The following is a 24320-nucleotide window of genomic DNA, read 5'->3' as shown; positions in this document are numbered from 1 at the left end:
TACAGTTTATTCCCTGGGTATATTCCCTGTCACTGTCTCAGTCTCTTAGACAGTCTCTAACATAGTAAATTATTTGTTTTATAATATCTTAGTACAGAGAGTTAGTTGGAATCAGATTATTTGCAAGTTTTTGAACTTCATTAGGCCATTCTTTGGGGGGAGAATCTTCTTGCTTAGAATACATGTATGTTGCTTTGGGGCAGGTGAAGTTGGCTAGTCTAGCTTAGGTTATTCCAGTCTAGGTATCATTCAGGGCAACTATTCATTTGGCCAAGTGAGAGATGTGACCCATTGTGCCAGTAAATGAAACCTCTTGCATCTTTAATAATGTGTTGGATGTATGAAATGCCCTTCTTCAGAAGAATTCCTACAAATATTACCACTCTATAATAGAAGACCTTCTTTTGTCTTCTTTGCAAATAAAAAGCCCCTACCCTCAAAATATCCTGCAAAATTGCAGTTGTAACATAGTTGGTATGGAATTTTACAAAGAGATACTGTGTTATTTACTTTAAATGCAATGGCTAAAACTGCTAAGTATTCTATGATGGGTTCATTTGATAGAAATCTCAAAACAAGGACAAAACATTATAAAAAGCCCAGTTTCAAATTATTAGGTCTGGTTTCTTACATACATGTAACTCATTTCCCCAAACATCTTTGAACCCAACAAAAAATTCTGTATTCAGAAATTGAAAGAACTTTCTCACAAGATATTTTTACATTCATTCGAACCAACCATAATGCTTTGTCAGAAAACTCCTTATCAAATATATATCACAAAACAATGTTTTATCACTTTAGTACTTTTAATCTGTGCTTAGGATAAGAATGCTTTTTTTATTCTTTTTGTATATTTTCTTGCCCTTCTATCTTTCTAATCCCACCTCCCTACACCATTTTATTCCTTCTTGGCCATACAAATGACTTAATTGTTTTATATGGTCATTATAATGATACTGTCTTTATATAACTTTGAAAAGACAAGTAAAGATTGGTAGCGTCTGTGTGATTTATTACTGGGATCTAGGATTGGTGAGTGTTTTCTGGCCTTTTGTGGAATTTTTGGTTAAAACTTTTAAATTCTTTACCATCCTTTGTGTATGGGGTTGGGATTTGTAATTTTCATACAGCTTTGCATTTTCATTTTAAGTGTGTGATGAGTGTGAAATTATGGCTAGTACTAGCACTGTAGCCATTTCAAAATGTTCCTCACCTTTCATTCCTGCTATTATCCCTCTCCCTTTTAACCTTAGGTCAAAAGGTTGGTGTGCTAAGTGCAGACAAGAGCCCAAAAGTAACAGGGATGTTGCATGAAGCAAGAGTACTAACGGAAGGGCCGTGGTTGTAGCTCAGTGGTAGAGTGCTTGCCTAGCATGTGTGAGGCACTGGGTTCGATTCCTCAGCACCACATAAAAATAAATAAATAAATAAAAGAAGGTAGAGTGTCCATCTACAACTAAAAAAAAAGTACTAATGAAAACATGGACTAATTACTAGTCCCTTTCATATGACTTAAGGAGTTGGGAAGAGAGTCCATCATTTTTGGGTCAGTTGCATCTCACTCCTTGTTTACCCTCTGTTTTTTGTAAACAAACTTTTTCTTTAAACCACTGCAGGTAGCATATGCATCTGTTAATGTTACATATAGATACTCATTTGTGACTTCTTCGGTCATTGTATACCAAGTGTAAAATTATCTTAATTATAAGTGTCACTGATCTTAACTTTTAATGATTCTTTGGGCATACAAATCAGTTTTCAGTTTCTTCTAAATAACCTTAGGTTTATACCCTGAATATTAAAATGTAAAATTGGCAGTAGTTAATTATCAGAATTGTTTGATTGGTATAATGTTAATATGGGACATTTTTTTAAGAATATAAGCACAAGATAAGAATTGGGAGAAATTTTAAATAAACGGTTGAGATATTTAAGTCTAGATGGAATATGCTTATAGGTACATACATATTTGCATTTCCTTATAAGCATTTTTATGAATATTAAGTCCTGCTTTTTTTTTCTTTACATAGGAATATCGTTCAGAAAAATCTCTTGAAGAATTGAGTAAACTTGTGCCACCAGAATGCCACTGGTATGATCCTTTTTTCTGAAAGAGATTTCCACCCCTTTAAGAATAGAAATTGAGTGTGACTAGTACAATATCCTTTGCAGCCCCAGCTTTGACTAAACATAAGGAAGAAACGATTAATCTGACATGAAAAATTCTTGCTTTGATCAATATAGCAAAATTGCACTGTTTAAAGTTCTAATTTTGATATTCTTGAAACATAGCTTTATTCAACAGTTTATTGTATGTGCTGCTGAGCACTGTTCTGAGCAGAGTAATGAAATAGATCCACATGATTTAAGAAGGTTTCTTTGATTTTCATGTTTTAACTTTAAACGACTAGTCAGTTTTCCCAATGATTTTTCTATCATTTGAGCATTTTTATTAATAAGAGCACACAAACATCAGTGGCTTGGCTTTTTTTTTCCTCTAAAAACCATGGTAATTTCTCTGTTTCATGTTACAGTGTGCGTGAAGGAAAATTAGAGCATACACTTGCCCGAGACTTGGTTCCAGGTGATACGGTTTGCCTTTCTGTTGGGGACAGAGTTCCTGCTGATTTACGCTTGTTTGAGGTAAGTTTGAGGATATATTTATGAGAAGTGAAAATAGTGGGTGTCAAAGGATAAAAATTAGCATTTTTAAGGATTAATATTGTTTTCACAAACTTGGTGTTCAAGTTTAAATAGTGGCAAAGTAAACATTTTTTCCCCTTAAAATATATCTGTCTCTCTTATATATTCTTTTGAGGTATGCATAAGCATATATTTATGTTTTGAGGTATGAATAAGCATATATTTATGAAAACCTGTGTTTTAGGCACTCTGGGAGACAAAAAGAGATGATAGGACTCTTGTAATTAGGAGTATACTATATGTGTATGCAAATTACTTATTATAAAACAAGATAGAATTTAGTAATTAAGAAAAGTTCATTTTTCTCATTTAGTTGAAAGAACGCCTCAGACAACAACATGGCTTTGGCAGGGACAAAAAGAGTAGTACTGAATAGAGATAGAGAAGACAGTGGAGCAGCTGTATTCAGATCTTTGTGTTTACCGAGCATATGAATACACCATGGAGGTTGTTATCTCCAAGGTCTTTGTAACTTTTTGCTCCCTTTGCCTGAAATGCTTTCTCCACTTCATGGCCCTCAGCTTTGGAGTCCTCATGTCTGTCTGGGATCAGCAGAAGGGTTACCTTCTTTTGAGGAGTGTTCTCTTTTATCTGAAATGTTGCTCTGTCCGTATTATACTTGTGTTTTTTTCCTACTTGATAGTATAGATTTATGCTTGTTTATTTTTAGAAACATTTTCCCATTAGAATAATAGCTGAGGATAAAAACTTTGTTTTGTTTACTGCTGATTCTCCTACTATATTTGATACCACAGGGTACATTGTAAGCACTAATAAATGTTTGTTGAATGAATGAATGAATGGCATTGATTAAATCAGACCTGTTTTGTTACAGAGATGGGAGGAAGGAGAATCTGAACCAATTTTTTATAATTATTTAAGACTTAAGTTTTTTAATGCTTATTAAAAAATGAATATTTCTTCATATATTATAGCTAAGCTTTATATATGTAGCTAAGCTAGTGGCTGCCTCCCTTCTGCTCTATGTGCCTTTTTCCTCCCCCCACAAAAAGAGAAAGAAGAGGGAAAATTTGAATAGTAAGAATCCTGGATGAGAATATGAGCTTACCTAGAATAACAGTGAGAATGCCCAGTAATTCAGTTGCTTTAGGTTCATTTCTTTTGTTTCCTTTCCAGGATTTAGTCCAGTGTGTAGAACATAGATAATGTAGTTAAGTATTTGTTGGGTAAGTGAATTAGCCTGCACAATTGTTAAAATCATGAACTAGCTCTTAGTTTCCCCCAAAGTGTCCTTTAGACCCTTGAATAAGAGCTTCTGACATAAAGTTCATTCTCAAACATGCATTAGAATGGAGGGTTTGTAAGTATTCTGTTAGGTTTACTTTCCTCACCCTTGGTTTAAGGTACAATTGCATTAATAAGCTCTCGGGTGGTAAAAATGATACTGGTTCTACTGCTCTTGCTGGGAACTTCTGCTATATTCCCCATGAGCTGAATCTTTCTAGTTTATTGAGAGTTTTGAGATATACTACATTAGGGGAAACTGTTTAACTTTTAACTAATTATTTGCAAAACTAACTTACTCTCAGTATCCTCCCTTATACGTATGTATGTATCTACTAGATTACACATAATGCTTGTTATAACATGTTTGGAAGATATTCTTCTGTGGTCCATACTTTCAGAAACATAGTTAGTCCATATCTGCAGCACTTTTCTACACATAAAATGATGATTTATTTGTGTGCTTGGGTAGGTGAATATTAAGAGTGAAACCCTCAGAATTGGACTGTGTTGCAGAGTGGGAAGACACATTCTCATATTCATGATCTGCATGGAAATATTTATGTACATTTTTTGTTCTTATATAATTTAATTTGAAATAATATAGGAATGTATAGCAAGAAGAATTTTAAGAAAATAGAGTGCCAAGTGATGAAATGATTGTCTCAGTGCCTTTTTAAAAAACCTTTATTCATATACCTCTTTTTATCATGATTGGCTTTAATCTGCCAAACATGTTTTCAGAACTTTAGGGCATGATGAAACTAGGTAATGATGTTTTGTCATGAAAGTTGAGTTTTCTCTAGAAAGAGAATCTCAGCTATGGTCTCTGTTTCTCTCATGGTATTTTTAAGTTTAGGCTAACCTAGTCTTATGGTAGAGCATTCTACTTTGTATGTCTCAAGTTTTGTTGACCTCATTTAAAAAGTATGATTGATTTTGGTCTTTTGTTGTAGAGTAATGGTTAATGACACAAGATGAAGGTAATCCATAGAACTGGGATATTTAAGGAAGAAGTAATTGTTAGGAACTCTTAAGATGTTAAATGAGAACAAACTTGAATTTATGGAATGTTTTGTTTTCTAAGGCTGTGGATCTTTCCATTGATGAGTCTAGCTTGACAGGAGAGACAACACCTTGTTCTAAGGTGACAGCTCCTCAGCCAGCTGCAACTAATGGAGATCTTGCATCAAGAAGTAACATTGCCTTCATGGGAACGCTGGTCAGATGTGGCAAAGCAAAGGTAGTTTTCTGGTTTTTTTTTTTTTTTTCCCCCTAAACATTTCCTTTGTTTTTACCATTTTCTTAATTCTTTTCTGCTAATTTCATGTGTATTTGTTTTTTAAAATAACAAAGAGAAAGCAGTATTGACTCTAACCCTTGTCAGCTATTTGTGAGATTGAAGAGAAGCTATGCCCCTGAAATACAAATATATGAAATCTATCCATAGTTTTGCCATCTGTTAGATCATAGGCCTTATCTGTTCCTTTTTGTTTTGTTTCTGTAGTTCTGGGGATTGAACCCCACAGGCTGTATAGGCCCTTTTTTGTTTTTATTTTGACATAGAATCTCACTCAGTTGCCCAGGCTGGCCTCAAACTTGTAATCTTCCTGCCTTAGCCTCATAAATTACTAGGATATTATAGGAGTATTTTCCATTCATGGCATATCTGTTCCTTTTTATAGATAAATAGTGGTTTCATGGTTATGTTCATTATTAGTTAAAAAGTTTTTTAATTTAGTTAATATGGCTATAATGTTCTGTCTACATAGTGTTCACCTAATTACTGATCAATGTCAACTATTTTGCTCTCTGGATTCTAGTACTGCACGAATATAAAAGGCACCATTGAGTAGCATGGGGGGGGGAAATAAGAAATTACCATTAAATGTCTGAGTATAAGACAGATTTGAATTTTATAAATACTAATACACATAAAAGGGAGTCATGATTGAGTCAGTAATAAGTTTAATAAGATGTTTATTTACAAGGTTTGTGTTATAGTGGGTAAATACTAATGATGATGACATAAAAAATTTGCTAAGGGAGCTCTTGGATGTCTTGTCAGGTCTATGGATAGTCTTTGAAGAATGGGACTAAAAGGTGTTTTTTTTGTATGTTTTGGATGAGAGAAGTGATTCTATCTGAATGCAAATGAATTTTCCTGCTTTTCCTGTTAGGGTATTGTTATCGGAACAGGAGAAAATTCTGAATTTGGAGAAGTTTTTAAAATGATGCAAGCAGAAGAAGTGAGTACTTAATATGTTGATGATGTATTTGTTTCAATTCTGAAATATTTGATCATTAAGTAGAGGAAATGAGAATGTTGGTGGATTCTTGTGTATACTACTGAAAGCAATATTTTGTTATCACTCAGATGTCTTTGTTTAGAAACATAATTCGGAAGCTTATAATAGGTAGGTCCTAAATTTACAATGTCAGTATTCCAAAAGATTTGATCTTTATTTGTTATTTATAGTAGAATGAGATTTATAGTCATAATTTTTTAATAGATAATGCTCTTTGTAGAAATTGGCTTTACTATATCAATTTTAAAGACTACTGTTTTTTTTATTTGGTGCTGGGAATTAAACTCAGGGCATCACATGTGCTAAGTATGTGCTGTACCTTTGGATTACTAATTATTATGTTATTGTGTACCTCAGAACATAGCTTCTATTAAAATTTCTATCTACATAATTCCAGGTTTGGGGTGGCAGGAGAATTGCCAAATAAAGGAACATAGAAGATATTTTTGATGAAAAGTATTAAAGATGCATTTTCTCTTTTAAAATGCTTTTTATGTATAAAAAAGGGAGTTGTGTTCTGTAAATGTCGTATTCTTCCAAAATCTGGATTTCTCAAGTAACTTGTGAGACTCAATTTGTGATACATTGTAGAAATCCATTCCACGGAAGTTAGCAATCAGGGAGCCTACAGGATTAAAAAATCTGGAATGTTTGTGGATATAGGAAGGAGAAAAATTGGAAGTGTAAGGGAGCTAGCTGATGGTAATAAAGTCTTGGAGAAACATGTAGGAGAGAGAGAGAAGTTTTTTCCTCAGTGGGAAGCATAAAGAGAGTGGATCTTTTAAATTAAATAGGGTTTTAAAAATCGGGAGTTTTTCCATTTCTTACTGTGTGACCTTGAGTATCATTTAAAATCTTAAGCTTCAGTTTCTTTAGTTAAGGTGGTAATATTTAGCTTATGGGGGAGTTCTGTGGTTAACTTTTTGGAATGGGTATGTCAATCCCTTAGCAGAGTTCCTAGCACCTGGTAAAGTATATTAAATTTAGCTAATTGTGATACTCTCTAATTTGTCAAGGCACCAAAAACCCCTCTGCAGAAGAGCATGGATCTCTTAGGAAAACAACTTTCCTTTTATTCCTTTGGTATAATAGGTAAGAGAAGAGTGAGTATGTATATATTTTATTTTTACTCGGGCTTGCTTTTCTGAGTGTGAAGGGTAGAGTTGTTATAGTCATATTTATTTGCTTTCTTTAGTATTTTTTTTTTAAATTATAAAACCAACCTTGAACCATTGTCTTTTTCTAGAAAAAACAAATGGGGGGGGGGAGGAATGAACTCTGTAATTTCTCTAATCAGCATTTCTGTAAATATTTTAGTATTGTTACTGTGATAGCATTATTTTATGGACAGGGCTTTTTTGTTTAACCTATCCTGTTATAAACATCTTGTCATCAAATGGATGGTTCATCTAAAACAAATTTGAAAGGTGGCATAATGTTTGATTTTGTGAATTTATCATACATCTTTTTAGACATTTCTTTAGGTTTTTAATTTTTTAATATACACTTATAATTCTTAAGTGCCGATACTTCATTATAAATAACTCTTGTTTCTTTAGGACACATGTTTAGAAGTAAAGTTATTGATTCAAGAGTATCCATGTAATTTTAAAGCTTTTTGTCAACTTTGACTTTTGTCATTAACTTCACAGGTGAAAAAAATACTTTATTTTGTAGTTCATTATTAAAAAAACTGTATACTTTGTCAGATGTCTGTTGAGTCCTTTTATTTAGGTCCTTTTATTTGCAAGGCATTTCTTTTGTCCTGTCTTATGGCTTGAGTTAGATTGGTAGCAGCTTTTTATATAAGTAGGATATCAATTATTTTTTTGCTTAAGTTTCAGTATTTTTTCCCCTAATTTTAAAATTGCTTTGGAGTGATAGATAATCTACTTGGTAGAAGGGAGATGTAATTGAAACATTCTCTTCCTGAGTCTTTTAGCACCCTTTTATTGATGATTTCTGCATTTATGGTTTCTGCTGTTTTTCTGTTCGTAAGGACTTGCTAACTCCATGTTTATAAGAATGTTTATAAACAGTGTTTTATTATAGTTTTTCTCTTATTCGTTTATTTATGACCTTGCTAGGGTTGGAACCCAGGGCCTTGCACATGCTAGAAAAATGCTTTACCTTTGAGCTACTCTTTGTAGATTGTATCCCCTTTATAGTTTGAATTTTTGATACTTAATTTACTGTTTTATTTAAAATTTATTTTAAAATTATACAGCTGATGGAAGAGGTATAAATTTTTTACTCAAGTTATTTTTTCTAGTACCATTAATTTTATAATCCATTCTTTATTCAATAACTATATTTTGTTTATGTATTATTTTTATTTTTATGTGGTACTATGGATCAAACCTAGTGCTTCACACATACGAGATAAGCACTCTATCTACCACGAGCCACAACCCCAGCCTTCAAATGACATTCTTATAATACATTAAATACGTGTATTAATTTTAGAGTCTCATCTTTTTTTACTTTTCTACCTTTTTAATATTATAGCTATCTTAGTGTTTTAAAGTCAATAGTGCAATTTAAAGCAATATTTATGTTACATAATTTCAGTTATAATTCTTTATTAATGCTGTTTTACTGTCTTTATATTTGTACACATTTATGATAATCTGTTGTAATCTTAAACATAATGTAGAAGACTTTTGTGTTCAACTGGTGTGTACTTATAGCTACTTTCATTTGATGATTGCTACTTACAGAAATTTAATGGCAAATTTGATAAGTTGAAGGATGTTCTAGCTAATTTTCAGTTTGTATTAACACTGTGCCATAAAACCATCTCAAATTTACTGATAAACATGCTTCACCCTAAGATTATCTGATTTTATATGGGGATAAAACAATTGGGCCTAATTTTTCTTGTCAGGGTAATCATTGGAATAGGATGAAGTCAGGATGTAGATTGTGGTCAAAATATAGATTGTGAAGGACTAGATGATAAACGTTTTAGACTTGTGGTCCATATGGTCTCTGTCAGATATACTTAACTTTGCCATCAGCTTGAAAACAACCATAGATAGTAGGAAATAAAGGGACATGATTGTGTTCCAATAAACTGTTTACAAACACAGGTAGGAGGCCCACAGATTATAGCTTTCTGACTCCTAGTATAATTCATTGGATGTAATTTCTTTTATCAGGGTAGTATTTAGGTTAGGATCTTAGAGGGCCATTTTCTAGATATTATAGTTACAAAAAGATATGAAAAGACTAGTTTTAAATTTCAGTATTCAAATAGAATACAATCTTAAACTAGTTATTTTATTAAATATCCCATTTTCCTCAAAAACCTGGTGGTGTACCCTATTCTTTTTAAAGATAAAAAGTGAAAGCAGAAAGTATGGTTTATGTTTATTGTCTTACTCATTTTTTAACTTGAAAGTAACAACTTTTAAATGTTAAAATGTGTTAATTGTCCTATGTGAGTCAGGTCCTAAGTCTCCTTTCATATGCAGTATAAATCTTAATGTTTGTACAAACTGTAATGTGTGATGTCTGGATACTAAGTTCTGAAAAGTAAAAGTACAACATTTATTTTTGCAAAGTTGATAATAAATAGAAGAACTATGTGTTTTATAGGTCTGCCTTCTTTTTTCCTATGGTATAAAAATTATGGTAATATTTTATTGAACCATCAGTTATTACTCAAGGGATGGATGGGAGCAGTGGTAACCAGAGGTAAAACATGCACAGTATTAGATTTAAGCAGTGTTAACTTTAAATTGCTCTGCTTAATGGATTTGTAAAACCTTGTAATTGTGATCTGATATATTTTCCATTTCATATGAATGAACCTTTTAAATATCCTCAGCTTGTTATTCTGTCCCTTCTAGGTAATGCTATAGAAAAGGGAAAAATAGCTATCTAATTTTGTTCCAGGTATCATCATGTTGGTTGGCTGGTTGCTAGGGAAAGATATCTTGGAAATGTTTACAATTAGTGTAAGGTAAGTTCTAATACTTTGTTTGTAAGTGAAACTTCTTGTTGCCTACCTTCTCTGGTAGAGATATCTTACATATTTCATTGTGTAGGTCAGTACTATATGGATCCCAGAAGAGTATAATATCTATATTTAAATAGTTCAAAACCCATATATTGAAATGATATCTGGGAAAGTGAAAACCTACATATTTGGCACTGGAAAAAATTAGTATTAGATGTCTGGACTTATTAACCACCTATTGCATTTTCATATATAAATAGATAAGGATTGCCAAATAGAAAACTAGCAGCATGAAAGATAAAGAACACAATATAGTGTATATATGCCACATTGTTTTAATCCATTTATATATTGAAGGGCATCTAGGTTGGTTCCACAGTTTAGCTATTGTGAATTGTGCTGCTATAAACATTGATGTGGCTGTGTTCCTATAGTATACTGTTTTTAAGTCCTTTAGCTGGGTCAAATGGTGGTTCTGTTCTCAATTTTGCAATCTCCATACTGCTTTCTATATTGGCTGCATCAATTTGCAGTCCCACCAGCAGTGTATGAGTGTACCCTTTTCCCCACATCCTCGCCAACACTTATTGTTTGTAATAGCTGCCATTCTGACTGGAGTGAAATGACATCTTAGTGTAGTTTTGATTTGCATTTCTCTAATTGCTAGCAATGATGAACATTTTTTCCATATATCTGTTGATTGACTTTATATCATCTTCTGAGAAATGTCTGTTAAAAGAGAATAAAATCATGCCTTTTGCAGGGAAATGGATGGAGTTAGAGAAGATAATGCTAAGTGAAGTTAGCCAATCCCCAAAAACCAAATGCTGAATGTTTTCTCTGATATAAGGAGGCTGATTCATAGTGGGAGGGGGATCATGGGAGGAATAGATGAACTCTAGATAGGGCAGAAGGGTGGGAGGGGAAAAGAGGGTATGGCTTTAGAAATGATGGTGGAATGTGATGGACATTATTATCCAAAGTACGTGTATGAAGACATGAATTAGTGTGAATATACTTTGTATACAGCCAGAGATATGAAAAATTGTGCTCTATATGTGTAATAAGAATTGTAATGCATTCTGTTGTCATATAGAAAAAAAAATTAAGAAAGTATTGATGAGATAACAGGAAAAAAGAGAACACAATATAGAAATTAAGGGAAAAGAACTCAAGGAATAGAAGGTGAATTTAAAAATAAAGTATCTATTTTCAGAGGTTTGTTGCATTCATGATAGAGCAATAGAGTATTGTATATAAGGATCAGAAAACAAAAAGTTTTTATTATTAAGATTATGATTGCCAATATTAAAAATTCTATTGTAATACCATAGTATGAGGTTGAAGAGATCTCTCAAAAGATTGAATAAAAGGGCTAAAAGAGATAAAAGTGACAAAGAATTGGGGCTGGGGATGTGGCTCAAGTGGTAGCGCGCTTGCCTGGCATGCGTGCGGCCCGGATTCGATCCTCAGCACCACATACAAACAAAGATGTTGTGTCTGCCGAAAACTAAAAAATAAATATTAAAAATAAAAAAAAAAATAAAAGTGACAAAGAAAAATAATTTTAGGAAATACTTCTTCAATAGCAGTTTCAAAAAGGTAAGGGGAAATTATATATGAAGGAATACAAGAATATTTTCTCAAGCTAAAGCAAAAAGCAAGTCTTCATGCATTGAAAGGATTTGCCAAGCACAATGAAAATAATTCTAACCTACATATATCATGGTGAAACTAAGGAAAACAAATCGGGTCATCTGCAAAGAAAGTATAATTAGATGTCATTAGACTTCTCTTTAGCAATCAGAATTTCCATGACAAGGCCTTTCTAGGTTCTACTTAAACATTTTGACTCACAACACTTTCACAGACCACATCTGGTACCTGTGCCCTGAATACGCAGGTTTAAGTTCAGACACCCCTCTTCTGAGAGTTCTTAACAGCAGTACACGCAGCATTTCACTCAAGCACACAGAGATGAAGTCAGCCTTGTGAGTGCAGGAACTACACTGGGTTAAAATGAGCCTTGTGTCCCTTTTTAAGCCAACATTTGCTTAAAAACTTTCCAGGGTTCCCTGCGCATGTGTGGTTACAAGAGTCACTTGTTCTTGGTAAATGGAAAGCTAGAGCTTCCTGTAAATAGTTATGATTCTCCTAGTCCAGGAACAGTTTATCAGAGGATCCCTTTATTACAAGTGGTGTTGCCTAGCAATGTACCTGACCTACTACCTTATCAGGTTACTAAGGGGAACAGAATTAGTTAATTTTTTTTTTTTAATTTTTTATTGTTGGTTGTTCAAAACATTACAAATTTCTTGACATATCATATTCCACACTTTGATTCAAGTGGGTTATGAACTCCCACCTTCATCCCATACACAGATTGCAGAATCACATCAGTTACACATCCATTGATTTACATATTGCCATACTAGTGTCTGTTGTGCTCCGCTGCCTTTCCCATCCTCCACCCTCCCCCCTCCCCACCTCTCCCCTCCCCTCCCCTCCTCTCTCTCTACCCCCTCCACTGTATAACCCTGAGGGTCTCCTTCCATTTCCATGCAATTTCCCTTCTCTCTCCCTTTCCCTCCCACCTCTCATCCCTGTTAAATGTTAATCTTCTTCTCCTGCTCTTCGTCCCTACTCTGATCTTAGTTACTCTCCTTATATCAAAGAAGACATTTGGCATTTGTTTTTTAGGGATTGGCTAGCTTCACTTAGCATAATCTGCTCTAATGCCATCCATTTCCCTGCAAATTCTATGATTTTGTCATTTTTTAATGCAGAGTAATACTCCATTGTGTATAAATGCCACATTTTTTTTATCCATTCGTCTATTGAAGGGCATCTAGGTTGGTTCCACAGTCTTGCTATTGTGAATTGTGCTGCTATGAACATCGATGTAGCAGTGTCCCTGTAGCATGCTCTTTTGAGGTCTTTAGGGAATAGACCAAGAAGGGGAATAGCTGGGTCAAATGGTGGCTCCACAGAATTAGTTAATTTTATTAACTTTTCCATCTGTAGAAATATCAGATTACATTAGACAACAACAGAACACTGATATGAAGGTTTAAGGGAAAATGATTACAAATCTGTAAGTTGAAGAGACAATTCAGTTAATACAAATAAGGAAGCAACTATTTAGAATATTTGTTTCTTACCTTATACTGATATAAATTCCAGCAAAATTAAAGTTGAAAGAAAAGATGATGATGTGTAGATATAAGAAAGGATAGAACTGATCTCACCTGGACATCTTAAGAAGGAAAACAAATCCTCCATGTTGTGTCTGTAGTGAGCCTAGGAAGTAAAAATTCAAATATTAGAACAAAATCAGTGTATTGCAGGGCCAGGGTTGTGGCTCAGTGGTAGAGCGCTTGCCTAGAATGCATAAGGCAGTGGGTTCCATCCTCGGCACCACATAAAAATAAAAACAAACAAAATAAAGGTATTGTGTCCACCTACAGCTAAAAAAAATACTTAAAAAAATAAAAAAAAAACTTTAAAAAATCAATGTATTTGAAAAGGAAAAATTGAATACATTACAAGACTAGATAAGATGAATAAGAAGTAAATATATATTTGAGATACAGTGGAAACTTTTATGTTTTAATTTTTTCTCAAAAGAACTAAAATGCAATGTGAAAATCTTGGGATCGAACCCACTGCCTCATGTATGCTAGGCAAGCACTCTACCACTGAGCCCTGAAATACATTGATTTTGTTCTAATATTTGAATTTTTACTTCCTAGAGTCTGTATAAAATAAAAAAGCCATGAGACAAAGATGAAATAAATTAAAAATGGGGCATGAATTTGAGACATTAACCATTGGCATGTGATTGGAGCCACTTTTAATTATTGAGGATTTTTTTGAGCAGTTCTGTTTGTAAAGATGGACCTATTGTGACTTTTTATTTTTTCTTCAAAATCTTCTAGAGTACAAAAAAATTAACACTTTTGTAATAAAACAAAATTCATTCTATTTTGCAGTTACCATATTGGGTCCTTTGGACTCTTATAAAGTTAAGATCCATTATGATATCTTTTTTGGGGTGGGGGTTGGGTACCTGGGATTAACCTCAGGGGCACTCAACTACTGAGCCACCTCTCCAGCCCTGTTTTGTATTTTATTTAGAGACAGGGTCTCATTGAGTTGCGTAGAGCGCCTTGATTTTGCTGAGGCTGGCTTTGAACTCAATATCCTCCTACCTCAGCCTCCTGAGCTGCTGGGATTACAAGCATGCACCACAGTGCACAGCCACATTATGATATCTTTAGTTATCTAATTTTTTCTATTTCTTGAAACATTTGATATTTTGTCATCCTAAAAATTATTTTAATAATTATTTCCAAATGTGTTAAAAATTACTAAGTAAGAAAGCAGATGATGGAATGGCCTGGAAAACTGATGTAATAATAAAAAAATAAATCATCACTATTGTATTTTCCTTTATTTTTTTTTATTGTGTTGCTCAGGATTTCATTTAAATAGGTATAAAAGAAATCTGGAGAGTGTCTTTGTAGTTTTTTTATTGTAGCAGTCAGCAAACCTGAGAATTCAATAGTTTTTCACTTTCTCTCTGATAAAGAGAATCAACAGAAAAGATATATAGTTATTAGACAAATCAGAAGATTAATGCTGAGCGCTAGGTAAAAAGCTCTGAAAGCTATAGTGAAATGGGTAAAATTAATCATTTAATTGAAATCTCAAGAGTATGAGTTATTAGATAATGATAAGTTTTCTTACACTTGTGGATTGATAAGGAAACCTTCTATTTCTAAGGACAAAAAGAAACATGTTTCAGTTACTCTACAGTAAGGATTTTCTCAGGCAGTGTTTTTCTGTAAGAATCTGGATCATCCTTTGCTAAAAGAATATATAATGGTATCCTTTCATCTTTCATGGTACTTATGTCATGCTTTTTACATATAAGTGGAGAAATGCTAATTAGTGGTATGAATATAAAGGTGATTAAAAGGAAATAAGCAGAAATGGAAAAATTCATTTAGGTGCTTGTAGATCTAAAATTGGAAATGTTTTGTATGTATGAAGCAAGGTATCTGTCCTCTTTTCTGCAAAGTAGCCATCAGCATTTTCAGAAGTGTTGCTTTTTTTAAAAATTAATATTTTCTTTAGTTGTAGGTGGACACAATAGATTTATTTTATTTACTTTTATGTGATGCTGAGGATCAAATCCAGTGCCTCACAGGTGCTAGGCAGGTGCTCTACTACTGAGCTACAACGCCAGCCCCAGAAGTGTTACTTTTTGATAGGACAAACGCAAAAAGAGGAACCAGGATTGATATGCTAGAACCTGTTAGAATGTTTTTTTGAAATCTGAAATCAGTATTATAAGATCAGTATGTTCCAGGTTTATGAATGACAGTTGAGAGCTGGGGATGTGGCTCAAGCGGTAGTGCGCTCGCCTGGCATGTGTGCGGCCCGGGTTCGATCCTCAGCACCACATACAAACAAAGATGTTGTGTCTGCCAATAACTAAAAAATAAATATTAAAAAATTCTCTCTCTCACTCTATTAAAAAAAATTCTCAGTATTAAAAAAATGAATGACAGTTGATGAGTATTTTGTTACATCCAAAGGATGTTGCCCATTTTATATATATATGAAATATATATATACACACACACACACATACATACATATGTATGTATTTGCACATATACATTCAAATCCAGGGTAATTTTGGATTAAAATGAAACTGAAAATTTCTAATGTGACTTTTTAAAATCTGTTTATTCCTCTATAAATTATTTATAAAATGACAAATATAAAGGGTTTATTGGATGTAGATTATAAATCATGATGGCCTCTTTTCCTGACTTAATGAAGATAGGTGGAAGTATTAAGAGAAGTGGATTCCATTTGAGCTAGAAAATTCTTAAGAGTATTCCAAAGGAGAGAAGGAAGTATTAATGTAACTTTGCAGTGTATGCTTTTAGGTAATCACTGTGTAAATGTTCTAGTTTACTTTCAGCCTTTAGAATCAATCTGTAAACAAAACATAGAAAGGTTAATTATGGCTCTAGAACAAGTTGTTAATAATATTAAATTAGATCGTACTGAAGGAAAAGTAGATATTATAAATCAGGGTGTAGAAGCATAAGAGGAAATAGCCATAGAATGAAGGATAGGAGTATTTTTGTACTTGGGGTGGCACATGAAATATGGAACTTGTTTTGTTAGGTAATAGAAGGAAATAGTGAATTAAAAAATTGTGATAAAGTGTACATGCCACAGAATATTTCATTTTAAAGTGTACAGTTCATTGGAGTTAAGAATATTCAGTGTTTTATGATCACCACTGCTATCTAGTTTCAGAACTTTGTCAACACCCCAAAAGAAAACCCTGTGCCTCAACAGCCTACAGTCCCTAGCAACTACTAGTCTGCTTTGTCTCTATGGATTTTTGTATACTAACTATTTCATATGAATGGAATTGCATAATATGTGGCCTTTGTGTCTCACTTGCTTTACTTAACATGTTTTCAGTGATTACCCATGTTGTAGATTAGTATTTTATTTCTTTTTATGGCTGAATGATACATTCATCAGTTGATGGACATTTGGCTCATTTCCATCTTTTGGTCATTGTGAATAATGCTATAAACATTCATGATTTTTTTTTAAGTGCTGAATGTTGAACCCAGAGCTTAGCATATACTAGGCAAGCACTGTGTCTCTGAACTACATTTCACCCCCCACAAGTTTTTGATCTTGTTTAATGTCTATTCTTCATATTTTATAGAATACATACGTGTATTAATAAATAGCCAGTAGTCCAGGGTCTCACAAGTAAAAGTCAGTGAATCCAGGTATGCCAAGCAAGGCAATTTGATGTCAGAATCTGTATTTTTTTAACCATTGTGCTTAACCTAGAAGCTAATAGGTGTCCAGTAATTGACTTTCCTTTCCTTTTTGAGAAGTCTGTTTTGGGCAATTGACAGAATTAACTTTGATATTTTAAGTAATTTCCAATTCAAATTATTGTTGTACTGATTAACTTGCATCTTAATACTTTGTATATATTGATTATAGTTTGGCTGTAGCAGCAATTCCTGAAGGTCTTCCTATTGTGGTCACAGTGACATTAGCCCTAGGTGTTATGAGAATGGTGAAAAAACGGGCCATTGTGAAAAAACTGCCTATTGTTGAAACTCTGGGTAAGTCTGTTGTTAAAAGCATTCTTATGCAATGATGTGTTTGTTCATATCAACAGTGAATCATGTTTGGGTTTTAGTTTTTGTCTTAGCAGTTTGCACAATGATGTTTGACTTGAGTACTGTTTCATATGGTATTAGAAATCTTTTGCATTGTTGAATGTTCTAATGCTTGAATCATGGTGAAAAATCAATAGCAAATTAAACAGTAAAATTAATAGAATTTTTTCTTTTGACATCTCTCAGAAAATAATTGATAATTACAGATTCCAAAGTGTCATACTTGAGTTGAATTTGCTTATAAGAACAGTAAGTATATAATAGTTATATATTCGTCTAATATAACTTTATTCATGATATGCTGTGAAATTTAAAAAAATACTTAGGTTGTCCAAAATTATATTAAATTTAATTTCTAATTTGCATTTTAATGTTGAGAAAGTGAAATACTTCAAAAAATTTCTACTGAAGAAATTATGTGGATATATATTTAGGAACCCTCCAATCCTTCTAGAAAGTGTATTATATACTATATACAATCATAGCATAAAATTAATATGGAATAGCTTTGTAGAAACTAAATAAGAAAAGGTGAACATCTAATTATTTTTAATTTCAGAAAATTTACCTTATGGTGAGAAATTAATTTAAAATTATGAATGGGTTGATCTGTGTAAAATTTAGAGACTAGGACAGTGTTCCAGAGTCTGATTTATTTTATAAGTCAAGCTGTATTTTTCCCTCATTCTTTTGATAACACATAATGATTTGTTCTCTAGGCTGCTGTAATGTGATTTGTTCAGATAAAACTGGAACACTGACGAAGAATGAAATGACTGTTACTCACATATTTACTTCAGAGGGTCTGCATGCTGAGGTATTCTATGGTTTTTTTTTTTTTTTTTAAACAATAGCAGACCTTTGTTAAGAAGCTTGGTATTTAACATTCCTGACAATTCCAATGTTTTAGCATCAGAAGATCTATTAACTTAGCAGCAGAGTTATTTCCTTCCCATATGACTCTACTGCTAGGTCTTTGTCTCACTTGGATACTTGTTCAGTTCAGAAACTTTAATTCCTCCTTGGTACTCCTTTTAATCACCATCTGTCAGCCAGTCCTGCCAATTTTCACTTCAATAACTTTCCTAACCATTTATTTTGTAGTTAGCTTCCCTAGTTTCAGATGGCCTTCTGATAAAGCCTCTCTACTAGTCTTTTTGTATCCACTGATGCACTTACTCTCTGAAGTTCAAGGGATTGTTTCAGAGTTGAAATTTGGACATGTCACTCCCTAAATTAAAATACTTCAGTGGTTTTTCATTGTGTTCAAAATCCTGATATCAAGGCCTTATATGATCTTTTCTTTTTCTCTCTCCAGCCATATATGCTGCCTGCTTTGGTTACTATACAGCAAACATATGGTTTTACAGTTCTTCCCAATGTGACAAAATTCCTCCTAGGACCTTAGCTGCTGTCCTTACTTCTTCAGATAGTCTGATGTCTTTTCATCCTTTGCACTTAAATTCAGCCTCACTTTTTCAGAAGAGCTTTGTAGACCACCCACAGCTGCCCTATGTTATGTGTTTATTTAGCATTCCATATCTCATTAGCCTTTATCTCAGGTGAAATTTACTGTCTTTTTTCCTGTTATGCTATGAGTTAGAACAGGAACTCTGTTGACTAGCATAGGACCTATATTATAATAATAAATACTTGAATGGGTGAATGAGTAATAACTTTTTAAAAAATTGTATATTGATAATTTCAAGTGCACATCTTTGTGGTGGTTCTTTTGGAAGCTGGTTGAAAACAAGTTCCTTTTGTTCTCAGTCTTGGCAAGATTTTCAACTGCAACACTATTTAATAGGGGTACAGTATTTTAAAATATATTTGCAGCTACTTTACTGAGCAAAGTAAGCATTAGACAGATTGACAAAGTTGGATTTATTTAGGTCCATTTTACATAAAATGAAACTATTGTTATTTAGTGTGTGAAATTTGATCAAGGTCACCCAAAGCTATGTTGGTGAATCTTCCTTCTTTAAGTCTTCTTTAGGTCTTCTTTTCCTTTTTTAAATCTATGATTTTTGTATTTCCAGCATTAACCATTTGTTAATTATTTTCTCTCTAAACTATATTATTTTTAATATAAAATTTAGATATTTTGGTTTGATGGATTCTAGCCGTATAGAATTAAGTATCTGCCTTGTTTCTTTTGTTTTTAAAATTGGTATGTTATGGATTACATTAAATAGTTTTTATAAGTACTAACGTAAATTTCTTAATGTCTCTGAGCCTGAATATTTATGAAAAGAATTTAGCTTTTATTTCGGTCATAGTGTCAGGTGTTAGATGTGGTAATGGATTTGAGTTCTTTGCAAATTATAAGTGTAGCATTACATAAATTTAAGCTCATTTATCTGTAGAGTTTTTCATGGTTTACCCATACTTTTTTGAGGGGTTGGGGTACCAGGGATTGAACTCAGGGGCACTTGACCACTGAGCCACATCGCTAGTCCTATTTTGTATTTTATTTAGTTACAGAGTCTCACTGAGTTGCTTAGCAGCTCGCCTTTACTGAGGCTGGCTTTGAAATTGCCAGCCTCATGCCCAGCTTACCCATACTTTTTATATTATAAGCAGAAGACAAAATCTTTTTAGGTTAATCATTGTGAAAATTAGAATCTATTCTTTTAACTATTACATGTTCTTCAGACCAATTTTTATTGCTTTTTTAGGTTTATACTTCAACAACATAAAAAAGAACGTAGCTCAGGATAATTTTTGGTTTTCATAAGTGTTGTCACTACTGTTTGTGTTATTGATTCCACTTTATTTTCCTTAGGTTACTGGAGTTGGCTATAATCAGTTTGGGGAAGTAATTGTTGATGGTGATGTTGTTCATGGATTCTATAATCCAGCTGTTAGCAGAATTGTTGAGGTAAATAGTTTATTCCAACAAGGTATCTTTCTTTATTATAACTTAAAGACACAATGATGCATTCATAGTTTGTATGTGTTTCACAGGCCGGCTGTGTGTGCAATGATGCTGTAATTAGGAACAACACTCTAATGGGAAAACCAACAGAAGGAGCCTTGATTGCTCTTGCAATGAAGGTATGTACCTGATTTCTTTTCTTTTTTTTTTTTTAATATTTTTTTTCTACTTGCTGGCAGACCTTTATTTTATTCATATATTTATATGTGGTGCTGAGAATAAAACCCAGTGCCTAACACATGGCCGGCAAGTACTCTACCACTGAGCCACAACCCCAGTCCTGTACCTGATTCCTTTGACACATGAAGCATTACTCACAACAAAATGAGAGGCCATTGATTTAGGTATTAACTGAGTTTTAGATATTAAGTGAAGAAGACTGATAGTATTTCATTATTTTTGCTGTCTTTTGGGAACCAATTTTATTTGTAGAAATATAGATCATAGAGCTATTTCAGAATAGCCTCATTTTTTAAATTTTTTAAAATTTGTTCTTTTTAGATATATATGACTATATAGAGTGTATTTTGGCTTATTATACATATGTGGAGTATAACTTCCCATGCTTGTGGTTGTACATGATATGGAGATGTACTAGTTGTATATTCCTGTATGAATGTAGGAAATTAATGCCTGATTCATTCTACTCTTTCCTGTTCTCTTCCCCTTCCCTACCTTCATTTCATTTTGAACTTCTGTCCTTCCCCTCCTCCATTATTGTGTGTTAGCATCTGAATATCAGAGAGAACATTTGATCTTTAGTTTGGGGGGATTCAGCCTCATTCCTTATATGCCAGGTACAAACTAATGACCAGTGATGAATTTCTTTTTTTAAATGAAGAATTGTTCCTGTCTTCCATAATACTGAGATCTGTTTGAAAATCTTTATAACTATTTCTAATTGCTGAGAAATATTAACTTTTGAATGAGAAAAAGGCAATATTCTGTAGTGTTTTCATGTAAAGATGTTATGTAGTTACGAGAATCAGCTTTTCTTTTCCCAGTATTCACTTTTCCTCCTTTATCAATTTCTTAAAATGAGTGTCTCATTAAAATTGTGGAGAGGAGTGATGTTCTCAGTGACCTTTTGTCTGTCCCAATTTATTTAATATCCTAAATCTTAGATTTGTTTCAGTGAGAAACCTAAAATTCCATTTTGCTATTTTCCTAAGAAAAATAACTGCTTCTACTTGTAAGAGTAGTTTGCAAAAACTTTGAGAGTTGTGTGAAGTTGGATGCTTCTTAATAAGGTTACTGGAAATGAGAGCCTATAGAGAATTGTGGGTTATTTTAACATTTTATTGATAAGTTGATAGTTTTAGAACATATGTTTTCTCTATAGAAAACTACTTTTCTTTGTCATTTGGTCTCCTTGTAACTAAGAAGCATAGAATAACTGTTTTAAAAATGTCAAAAAAGTGATGTCCTGTGTTACACTTTACAAGATATTAGCTTCTTGGAGAGATGAAAAACCACTTCCTTATGGTCAGAGGCCTCACATGTTAGGTAGGGAGTATAACTGATGTTCTTGGAATAAAAGTCAGACCAAGAAAATTAAATCCAAAACATTGAGCCACATTTAAGAATATTGCCGATTCATATCTGAGAGTTGAGCTTTAAAGGATAGGAAGGGGTTAAATGAAGGAAGCTAGGAAAGAGCTAGAACTAAAGCACAGAGGAATAAACAGGCACAGAATGGGTTGTGGCTAATCAGTTGGCTAAAGGTGTTTGAGTAACCAGCATGATTGTTAATAGACTACATATGGTTGGTTTCTGGAAGACCTTCAGATGCCAAAAGATTCTGAACATTATTACAGTAGAAAACAAAAACCAATAAATGAAATTTTTGAGTAGCTTAAAAATATTTTTGGATATTTGGAAGAAGATGCAAAGGATACTGAGAGGGAGAGCAACATGTGACATTGGTATTAGTAAGGATATAAAGTAATGGGGAAAAGAACTAGGATGGTAGCAACAGGCAAGACAAATTTGAGTCTCTAAGAAGTGTGGGAGATCCAAAACTTCTGTCATTTATAAAATTCTTGCTCAGTATTGGTTATCTATCTTTGCATTATATCCTGCTTCCTTCCAGAACTTGAGCTGGTAGATTAATATAGTTAGACTATAAGAACTTGAGCTGGTAGATCAGTATTATCTGGTATATACATAGTCCAGGTAACATGCCTTAGACTATATCTACATACACAGGCTTTCAGGTTGAAAATGTATGCTACTGTTCAGGGAAATACAGTAAATGTAAATGGACTACCACTAGTTTTTCACCATTATGTGAAAAATAATCCAGTTATCTAACTAACCAAACTATAAGTCATGAAATTTGTTTGTTAAAGGAAGAATAATTACATGATGGTTAGAATTTACTTTGTGTTTTCTTTTTTTTTTTCCCCCGTCTTATTTAGATGGGTCTTGATGGACTTCAACAAGACTATATCAGAAAAGCTGAATATCCTTTTAGCTCTGAGCAGAAGTGGATGGCTGTTAAGTGTGTACACCGAACACAGCAGGTATCTCTCTTTTTAAAGAATAATTATAACCTGTTGAGCTTAGGTCGCTATTTTTATTGTACCCTCTGCCTTGAGATTTAAACAATGTGTATACATTAAATAAAAGACTAGTTGTTTTAAAGTATGCATAATTAATAGTGCACCCATTTCTTCTTATTTTCTGGTTATCTTGATCTCTTTTCTCTTATAGAATCTGTGTATAGATATATTTAGTTTTGTTAGGTGCACAAATAAACATGTTGTAGCCTAGTCTCAGTTTCTTGGAGCTTGTGACATCAAGTTCTCTCCCATATGTTTTTTGTTCTAATGTTAATGGTTCATTATAGGTTTCTTCTGACTGTGTGTTGTCAATATGTATTCTTTCATTGAAGGAATGTTTTTAGAACAAACAAAACCCACTTTATTTGGTGGAAAAGTGGTTTCCAAATGTATGTAATTCATGTTGGTTGATCCAGTTTACAAACTGATAAAATGACATGCACAGGTATTTTAAGCTTTTATTTGTTCCTGGGTATTTCAGAAATTTTTGCATAATAGTTCTGAATTATCTACAGTGCATAATCATGCATTCATAGTTACTGCTACCAGTTTGATGCTTTAAATTTACTTTAAAAATATATTTATTATTGGGCTGGGGCTGTAGCTCAGTGGCAGAGTGCTTGCATAGCATGTGCGAGGCACTGAATTCGATCCTTAGCACCATATACAAATAAAATAAAGGCATTCTGCCCATCTACAACTACCCAAAAGTTATATATTATTTTTAAATTTTATTTAATATGAATGAAAAATCGCTTATGTGTTTTTTATCCCTAAACTGACCATAATCAGTTAAATTTTGTAGACAGTAATGAATAAAAGGATTCCCCCACCCATAATAAGTAGGAAACATTGGTTTTAAAAGAAAGGCCAACTTTGCCAATATTGAACTTATGAGTAGTACTCTACTAGGAATTCTGCTAATTGCTTATGTAGTTTGTTTTTGGAAGTCTTTTATTTGAATGTGACAATATACCTTTATCTCTTTTTTCTCCCTGGAATGAATAAAAAGACATAAACTCATAAGTACCTTTGAAGGCATAAGACTAAAAACAGGGGAGAAAGTAAAAATTCTGAAAGAGGAACCAACAGAACGCTCCTTTTCTACTTCTTTAGGCCAAGGCCATTGGTACTCCTTTATGCCTATGGAATATTAGAAATCTGCCCTTGGGGGCAGAAGTGAAGGGTAGGATTTAGGCTTTAAGATTAAAAGCACAATCATTTTCCTTAAGGATGAGCGCTTAGTTTTTAATTCCATTTGTCTCTTAGAATGTGTGTAGGCAGTTAGAATACTGAAGAATTTTAGAAAATCTTACTAGTCCCAGGAAGGTGTTTTTTTTTTTTTTTTTAAGA

General features: G+C 33.1%; 1 protein-coding gene across 1 annotated transcript in view; it reads left to right on the top strand.

The window, feature by feature from the left end:
- Window positions 1-24320, top strand: part of Atp2c1 (ATPase secretory pathway Ca2+ transporting 1) — a 137871-nt gene that overhangs the window by 69315 nt on the left and 44236 nt on the right. The window contains exons 6-16 of the mRNA XM_015487068.2: window positions 2034-2095; window positions 2538-2646; window positions 5039-5194; window positions 6132-6200; window positions 7277-7352; window positions 10161-10227; window positions 17284-17408; window positions 18185-18282; window positions 20251-20346; window positions 20433-20522; window positions 22824-22928. Coding sequence (XP_015342554.2) covers window positions 2034-2095; window positions 2538-2646; window positions 5039-5194; window positions 6132-6200; window positions 7277-7352; window positions 10161-10227; window positions 17284-17408; window positions 18185-18282; window positions 20251-20346; window positions 20433-20522; window positions 22824-22928 — 1053 coding nt within the window. The remainder of the gene's footprint in view (window positions 1-2033; window positions 2096-2537; window positions 2647-5038; window positions 5195-6131; window positions 6201-7276; window positions 7353-10160; window positions 10228-17283; window positions 17409-18184; window positions 18283-20250; window positions 20347-20432; window positions 20523-22823; window positions 22929-24320) is intronic.

This window comes from Marmota marmota, unplaced genomic scaffold (genome assembly GCF_001458135.2).
Source record: "Marmota marmota marmota unplaced genomic scaffold, marMar, whole genome shotgun sequence".
Classification (NCBI taxonomy): Eukaryota; Metazoa; Chordata; class Mammalia; order Rodentia; family Sciuridae; genus Marmota; species Marmota marmota.
The sequence above is the reverse complement of the archived record's forward strand: the minus strand, read 5'-3'. Positions and strand labels throughout refer to the sequence as shown.